The 9363-nt window shown below is 34.8% G+C and overlaps 2 protein-coding genes across 2 annotated transcripts; both read left to right on the forward strand.

Annotated features, from left to right (window-relative positions):
• On the forward strand, positions 967 to 1785 carry LOC104710229 (SKP1-like protein 16). The gene has a single exon (XM_010426799.1). It carries the CDS (start codon positions 1007 to 1009, stop codon positions 1544 to 1546), a length of 540 nt encoding a protein of 179 aa, XP_010425101.1. The 5' UTR covers positions 967 to 1006; the 3' UTR covers positions 1547 to 1785.
• Positions 2628 to 9065, forward strand: LOC109126335 (uncharacterized mitochondrial protein AtMg00820-like). The gene is made up of 2 exons (XM_019229840.1): positions 2628 to 2756; positions 8820 to 9065. Exons 1-2 carry the CDS (start codon positions 2628 to 2630, stop codon positions 9063 to 9065), a joined length of 375 nt encoding a protein of 124 aa, XP_019085385.1.

Consider the following 9363-nt stretch of genomic DNA (forward strand, 5'->3'; position numbering starts at 1 on the left):
CATGTAAGTTATCTTGACCCGTTTAAACACATATAATGTTGATTTGTTGAAAATTCAGTAATTAACTACTAATTATTTAAAGATACTGATTATTGATTGTTTCATAAAATTTAATTGATAAATAATTGTATAATCGTATTTATTATTTTGACAAAAAACTGTGGTTCTACAATATATCAAGTTTTGGTTAGAAGATGCGGTTTAGCTGTTTTGGCGGAAAATACAATTTTATGAAAATAGTTTAAGTGATAAAACACAATATGAAAATTTAGGTGGTCCATTGCAATTTTACGGATTTCTAAGTTTTAAAAGCTCATTAAAAAGCCCCATTGGAGATGATCCATATATGGGCTAAGACTCTTTTTCTAGATAGGTGTATAAACTGTGACAAAAAAAGAGAGTATATATAGTACTAGCAAAAATCTTAAATTATTGTATATTAAATTAAAGAAGACTCTGACTGATATGTATGTTGTTAAACGTTGTTTTTAAAGTGTTCAAAAAGTAAAATTATTAGAGAGAAAAGTGTAATTTTGCAAAATTAATTATTTAAAAACTTATAAATAAAAATCTCACTATAATTATATTTACATTGAGTTACAGGTGATCCCAGAAAAGAAAAGGTTGTATTTTTGTAAATTCAATCCTATAATATAACAACAATTATTCTTTTTAATATAACATTATATAATCTTTTTAAATAAATATTAAATTACAAAGTGCTCAAAAAGGATAACATCTACAGAAATCTGATCAATATTTTTATTAGTATATGTGTATGTCAAATATTATTAAAAAGATAAGAGCCTAATTAATTAAATTAGGATTTTGTTGTTTCTTTTTAATTTTCTCTAGGGGAAAAAGGAAAATATTACTACATCCCTAAATTCAACAATGGACCTAGATACTCACTCATTATAAATAGCGACGTTACAATTTCTTCAGCATTCTCCCAAAAATCTTCTTCAACGGTGTAAACCACATAAAACGAAAAGAAAAACACACTATGTCTTCGAACAAGATTGTGTTAACAAGCTCTGATGGCGAGTCTTTCCAAGTTGAGGAACCGGTGGCGAGAAAATTGCAGATCATAGCAAACATGATCGAGGACGACTGCGCCGATAAAGCAATTCCGCTTTCAAACGTCACTGGAAATATCCTTGCAATGGTCATCGAGTATTGCAAAATACACGTTGACGATAAAGATAGTGATTCAACTGAAGCGACAAATGATAGTGAAGCAACTGAAGCAACGAATGATAAAGAAGCAACTGAAGCCAAGGAGGAGCTCGTGAGGACTTGGGACAAAGAGTTCATGAAATCTCTCGATCTTGAAACGATCTTCTCAGTCATTCTCGCTGCCAACTATCTCAACGTCAAGAGCCTTCTAGATCTCACTACCCAGAACGTGGCAGATTACATCAAAGACAAGACACCAGAGGAGGTTCGAAAGATCTTCAATATTGAAAACGATTTCACACAGGAAGAAGAAGAAGAGGTTCGAAAGGAGAACGCATGGGCTTTTCAAGATGATCCAAAACCCTAACTTTTTGTTTTCGTTTTAAAATTGTTGATTTCGATGTTCTTTTAAACTTTGTTGATGACCTTCTTAAATATGATTAAGATTAGGGGCTTGATTGGAAGAGCATAGGAAGAAGCTTTTTTAATTTTATCATCCAATCAACATTTATTAGGAGAGCATCAAAAAGAGCATTTAGAAGCGGCAGATGCTCTCATATGCTCTCTTCCTGTATGCTCTATTCCTATATGCTCTCATTTGAAGCATTTCCCAAGCATTTAACTCTAAAATATTAATATATATTAAAATAATTTTAAATAATTAATTAATTTTATAAAAAGAGAAAATTATGATTTCATAGAAGATAAAATTATTTTTTATAAGATAATATATATGAGAAACTACTTAATGTTATTATTTAAAATAATTTAATAATTTATTTAATATATTAAAATATTAAGGGCAATTGACAAAAATAGCACAATTTTAAGTTTTTCTTCCACAATTAGCACATGTTTTCAAATGTTCCAAAACTAGTACAAAATTATATTTTATTTAAAAAATATTAATAAAACTAAAACAGTATCGAAATCCAGATCGTGATATTGCAACCACCGCCTGTTCTCTCTCACTCTTCCTTCTCTCCATCCAAACCTAATCGATAATTGTGTTCCACCGATGAATCCAAACGGATCTGAAATCGAAGGTGATTCATGAAGTTGAAGTCAGTGATTGAGACACCGCAGAGGAGCCCAAGCATCGATAATATTCAATTTGGATGAATTTAATTCCTGTAAAAGTTGCATAATCGATGGGAGAGGAGAAGAGGAAGTTTGGTTTTTTTGTGCTAGGTCTTTTCTTTTCTATTGTCTGTTTCATTCTTCAATTTATCACCCTCCATTGCCACAATCCTCTACACTTTTCTTTGATGTGAGTCTTGGTTTTAGAACTTGATTGTTAATTTCGTTATTAACAATATTTACTTCTTGATTTTTAATCCGTGATGAACTTGGTCAAGTAAATGAATGTTGAGATGTTAATTTGAGTTCTGGTTTTGATTCAGTTGTTTCTGATTTTGTAGGATTTGTTTTAGATTGTTAAATCAAAGATGTCAACTGAATCATCAAGGGAAGAGAATGTTTACAAGGCGAAATTAGCTGAACAAGCTGAACGTTATGAAGAAATGGTTGAATTCATGGAGAAAGTTGCAAAAACCGTTGATGTTGAGGAACTCTCTGTTGAAGAGAGGAACCTTCTCTAAGATATATAGGTTCTTACTTCCATCTTATGAAAATTCAGGAAGGATTGAACGAAATTCAAGAAAGTTTCCTTGAACTTTAGGATGACCTTCATAAAAAGTTTAGGAAGAATTGGAGCTGCAATAACACTCAGTATCAAAGACGAACGGTGCTCATACAAGATTGAAGGCTTCAGTTGCCATATAAGATCGAAGTATTTACAGTTTGATTCTTTGTATTCACATGGTCTTTGTTTTAGCATTAGGATTTTGGTTATGAAAGATAGTTTGGATGGTTTTCACCACAAGACTTGTTTTAAAGTATATTCAGTAAGGTTTTGTATTAATTATCACCAGTAAACATATAAGAAGGATTTGAATGTAACATTCAAGAAGGATTCTCATATATTTATGAATGATTTCTTGAATTTCAGGAAGACCGTCATGAAAAGAAAAAAAAGAGCATTAGGAAGGAGTCATTGACGTTTAGGAAGAACTCTTTGAAATTTAGGAAGAAGTCATTGATGTTTAGGAAGATCTTCCTAAAACATCATGTTGGATATTTCTATTTGCTACCTTTATTGTAAAACACCAATATGTGCACATAATCAAATCAGTATACATCACTAATGAAGTAATATGTGATACAATAAAGCAAAACACATATAAAGAGATTTAGAAACACATTTTTAAAACATTTAGGAAGGATTTCATAGCTTTTAGGAAGGTGTTCTTGAATTTTAGGAAGACCTTCCATAATGACGAACTCAACTTCCACTCAAGTGCCCATTTTCCCATCTTCATCATCAACTCTCTACTTTGTTCTTGAAATATTTGTCATCATGTATATCATCAATCACTTGAATTTAGAGCTGAAAACCTTATTCAACAACATGAGCAGTCCATGAAATCAATTTTCGTTTTAACATATTACTTCAAGAGATATCTTATATATCACCCCACATTTAATCTAGTTCTGCAACACTACCAGATTGATTAACTTTAAAACCCCAAGAAACACTACCAAGTTGATCTGTACCATTAGCAAAATAATTCAAAAATTCATAGCAAGTTAGATACCTACCAATTTTCCTACATGTAGTGTAGTCATTGGAGAGAAATAAAGTTTAAGCTTAATCTCAATAGTACATATAAGCCTTACACATATTTAAAACTCTCACCATGTTCTTAAACCAAAGGTGAAATAGAGTAATATGTGATACACTCATTTCTTTAGATTTAGGAAGGATTTCATATGTTTAGGAAAACTTCATTGATATTTAGGAAGATTTTCCTAAATATTCAGAAATCCCGGTAATGGTGATGACCAAACTAGATGATCATACTACGCCTCATCATCACCAATAGTCAACTCCATAACAGACGAAGTATAAGCCGAAGACATCAAAATGATGAACTTTTTACTCTTTACTAACTACTTTGTTCCCAATGACATTATATCAAACATTTGATATGCAACTACTTTGGTATCCAAATAAGAGAGAATAGAACTCAAATACACATTTCAGCTTCAAGATTTTTACATTCAAACTGGAGCTCAACCCAAACTTAGATACAAAATCTATACGGGAACAGATCTATTTCGCTCATCAAATCTAGTTTAGAGAGAGGGGGGAAAAGAAAATTACCATGAAAATCGAGACTGATAAGTATGAGCAGAGCACAAGGAGATAAGCAACCATGGATTCATCTGAGGTCTCGTTTTTCTGTTCGTTACTCTGGAACATTTTTTTCTTCACTCTAACATCTTCGTCTCTTTGAAGATCTTTCTTATGTTCGTTCTTCTGCACCGATCGTCTCTTCCGTCCTCCATTGGTGTCTCGCTCTGGAGATTTCCTCTTCCATCTATTTTCTTCTTCAACTATTTTTGAAATCTGATCGGAATCTGTGATCGGAAGCTTCACCACAAGCTTCGCCAAAGAAGAAGAAGAAGAAGATCTGAGATTAAAAGCTTAGTTTTGCCGGAAGCTTCGTCGGATATTGTTGTTTCAATTAAAATCATAAGCTTAGATTTAATTTTGAGATAAAATAATAATAATATACTAATGCTAGTTTTGGAACATTTCAGCGTGTGTGCTAGTTTTGGAACAAAAACTCAAATGTGTGCCATTCTAGGGTATTTCTCAAATATTAATGTGAATATAACGTTTATAATATATGTTTAGGCTGCATAATGCTAATGCTCTTGTATATGTTGTTCCAATCAAGGCCTAGGTCTCAGTAATGGGCTGATTTGATAATTTGATACCATAGCACATTCTTGTGTACGGAAAAAAACATTCTTGATTTTTTTTTTTTTTTTTCGTGTTAAAGGGTTTTTTTTGCATTAAAATAAAATATAGAGTTTTGAAAGTTTTACAAAGTGACCTTTAGTTTCGGTTGACACCCCAGTAAGCCGACAAGAGAAGGCCCAAGTTTGAAGTTTTACAAAGTGATCCCAAAGTTTTCCATAATTGCAAGATTAATCTCTTACATATTTTAGGACATATCTATATTGTTTGTAGGTTTTAGAAACCCTTAAGTTTTATTTTCTGCAACTTTCTGAGAGAGAGATTTTGAGAGCTTTTGGGAGAGACGAATATGAATTCATCTGTAGAGAGAAGATTTCTAAACTCCCTCTTTACTCTTTTAATTTATATTGCATATTATTCAGAAAAATGTTTTGTTCTTCATTGAATATGTCTGAGTAGTTTGTTTGCTAGGTTTAGGGTTTTTCACAGGATTTTTATTGACTATTAAATCTGATTATTTAGGATTCATTATCTTCTGAGATCTTCATCATTGGTTGTTCTTAAATATTCATTATTGACTGATCACCTATAATTAATAACGTAGGAAAATAAATTAATATGAGAATATAATTGATTTTTCTGACTAAACCTTTGATGAGCAAAACTACTTTTTATAAAGAGATTAGATTTAGTAATTTTGTAAATAATCTAAACTTGTTTTCAAAGCTGTTTTTCAGCTTGAATTTTACAAAGAGATTTGGATTTTCAGGTTTTAAACTTAGATAATATTTGCAGTGAGGGCTGATTTATTTTACAATTAAGTTTAGAATTCTAGTTCTGATGTTAATTATTTGAATCCTATTTTTTGATTCATTTGATATTCTGTAATTTCCTGATAAATTCCCTAGGCGTAGCTTTTTAATCCCCTGAATTTACACAGATTTTGTTTGATATTTTGCATTGCTTTTTTATTTTAAGAAAAATTATTCTATTTAGCGTAATTATAAAACTCTATAATCTATTGTGTGATTTTGAGTCATTGTGGAATTTGATCCCTAAGTACTACAGTGATCTCTTAATTTGATAGAGTAGCTCTAGGGTTAATTTGCGCATATCAATAGTCAACAAAGCAGTCGAAATTCCAAACCCCCTTCTAGCTTGCTAAGACAAAGCTTGTCACAAGCCACCCAGTGGAGCCCTCGCGATTGGCCAGACGAGCTCCACATAAATTAAAAATTGCACTAGTAATCTTTCTCGTGACCGTTTTTAGAAGATGAAAATAGGATATAACAAATGTGGGAACAGCTGTGGCAATAAACTTAATCATGACCTCTTTCCCGCCTTTGATCAACAGCCTGGCCGGCCATCCACCGGCTCTTGCCTGCAACCCTTCATGAACAAAGGTGAAGACCTTCGTTTTAGACCCACCCAAACTTTCTGGTATGCCCAAGTAGGTACTCATACAAACCAGATTCATAATCCCCAAAACACCTTTGAGTTCCTCCCGCAGATCAATATCAACCGTATGTCCAAACTGGATAGAAGATTTTTGATAATTTATTTGTTGACCGGAAACACGCTCTTACTGTTGTAGAATCCATAAGACGACCTCACATTGTTCCTTCGTGGCACGACAGAAAAATGACTAACATTCAAAAATAGTAAATGGGAGATCGTTGGACAAGTAGTCCACATCTTAATCCCCATTATAAGCTTTGACTGGTCCGCCTTCCTAGGATTAACAATAAGCACCTTTGTGCAAAGAATAAAAAGATAAGGTAACATAGGGTCGCCTTGCCAAATCACCCGGTGAGGAGTGGTTGAACAATCTCCATTAAGCAGAACTTTGTATTTGGCCGACGTCACACACCACATAATCCAGGATATCCACATATCACATAAGCCAAATTTATGTACCAAATGGTCAATAAATGACCATTCCACCTGATTATATGCTTTACTCATATCCGTTTTAATAGCCATGAACTTTCTTTTGCAGGAAGGGTTGGTCTGAAGCCAATGAAACATCTCCTGAGCTATTAAAATATTGTTAGAAATTAAACGCCCGTTTACAAACGCCGATTAAGTTTATGAGAAGAGAGAAGGCAAAAAAGCTTGTAACCGTTGACACAAAACCTTTGAAATAATCTTATACGTAACATTGCTTAAGCTGATAGGTCACAGCGCCGTCATCCTAGTCGGCTTGTCCACCTTAGGGATAAGACAAATAATTGTCATATTCAATCATTTATAAAAAGTACCAAATCGGCCTTTACAGTGCCCCACGCCTTATGAAAAAAGAGCTGTCATACCATCTGGACATGGGGCCTTGTCAGGGTACATCATAAACAAAGCCTCCTTGATCTCTTTCTCAGAGGTTTATTGAGTTAAAAGATCATTAATCTCCCCCCTAATAACCGTTTGAATCTCGCCAAGTGCTTCCTCAAAATCAGAGGGATCCGAAAAGGTAAATAACCCTTGGAAATAAGAGACTGCTGTATGTCGATGAATATATGTTTCCTCCATGGACCAAACACCATTTTCATCATGAAGAACCCAACAATATGGTTCCGAGCCCGATGTTGCTTTGTCTCTACATGAAAATAATTGGTATTCTGATCCCTAAGCCTCATCCACCGGCTGCGACTCTTTTGGAACCAATACACCTCCTCATCCTAATACGCTTCTCTTAATTCCCAAGTCAATGTTGCGATTTTCTCAACTGAGCTAGCGTCATCTGCCTGTGTTACCGCCAATCTGGCTTTTAAATCTTCAATTGTTTCCCGCCCATATGACATTTGTGCCTTTCTCCAACGAGAAACGGCATGCCGACATGTAATGATCTTATCCACTAAATTACCCGTCGAGGAGCCTGCTTCAGAGCCCCAGCCCTCTGTAATGGCTCTTTTGAGCTAATTTATTCTCTTGTTGTTATAAATAATAATAATAATAATAATAATAATTTGTTTCTCTGAAATGAAGAAACAAATGGTGTATTAGTAAATTGGTAAAGAAGTTTCCGGAATGTATCCTTCACTAGGATTTGCGTTTCTTTTCCATATTTGTTTGTCAGAAAAAGGAAACACGATAACCCTTGTTCTTGTGACAACCCGTCCCGTTGACCCCACTAGCCCACCGCTAGCTTACCCCCATAGGCCCGAAGCTGGCCCTGCAGGGCATCGATCCTAACCCCTCACTAGGCAAATGGAACTATTCATCCAAATCCACAGTAGGTTATTGGTGCGCCAGGCGTTCCTCAAACCCTGGTCCCCACCCTTTAACAACCTTCCCACAGGACAAGTTGCCACCAATTGATCTGCAGCTCAATTGGTGACAGCTTGTCCTGTGGGAAGGTTGTTAAAGGGTGGGGACTAGGGTTCGAGGAACGCCTGGCGCACCAATAACCTACTGTGGATTTGGATGAATAGTTCCATNAGTTAATCCACAGTGATGGGTTAGGATCGATGTCCTGCAGGGCCAGCCTATGGGGGCAACTAGCAGTGAGGCTAGTGGGGTCCACGGACGGGTTGTCACAGTTCTCCAATTGTAAAAATGAATACACAACAAAATCAACCGACACTTAAATTTATCAATAAAAACATTTATTGTTTCATTCCACAATCTGTCTGATTCATCTTCATCACATACTTTTCCCGACTCTCCGTCATAGTCTTTGGAACTGGTCCAAGGTACATATCGGTTTCCTTTGATGAATTATGTTTCTGATGCTAATTTTTCACCAAGTCATTGGTTCTTTTTGACGGCTATTACTACTAATGTTGAACCTAAGCATTTTAAATATGTTGTTCAGATCAAAGAGTGGAATAATGTGATGACTAAGGAGGTTGATGCTCTTGAGGTTAATAAAACAGGGGAGTTAGTTGATTTGCCTCCTAACAAAGTAGCCATTGGTTGTCAATGGATTTACAAGACGAAGTACAGTTCTCATGGTACTATAGATCGTTACAAAGCTCGACTTGTTGATCTTGGCAATAATCAGGCCGAGGAGAAGGATTACAAGGAGACATTTGCTCCTATTGTTCATATGAAGATCTAAGCAGGAGCTTGAGGAAGCTAGATGTAAGACTATGATGGATAAGGTAATGATTGAGATACCTTTCATTGATGCAGTCAAGTTTTCTCCTGGGATCAAATGGTGTGTGAAGAAGATGGTTACTAATGGTTTGAGCCCTGAGGAAAGAGCTTCGCTTACCAGAGGTATCAGTGCGATTATGTTGAACCAGCCCCCACATAAAAAGAAAGAGAGGAAGCAGAAAGTTGTTGTCTCTGAGAAAGTTAGTGCGATGATTCAGAGTAGTGTTACAGAGAAATTACCAGATCCGGGAAGTTTTGTG

This window comes from Camelina sativa, chromosome 9 (genome assembly GCF_000633955.1).
Source record: "Camelina sativa cultivar DH55 chromosome 9, Cs, whole genome shotgun sequence".
NCBI lineage: Eukaryota > Viridiplantae > Streptophyta > Magnoliopsida > Brassicales > Brassicaceae > Camelina > Camelina sativa.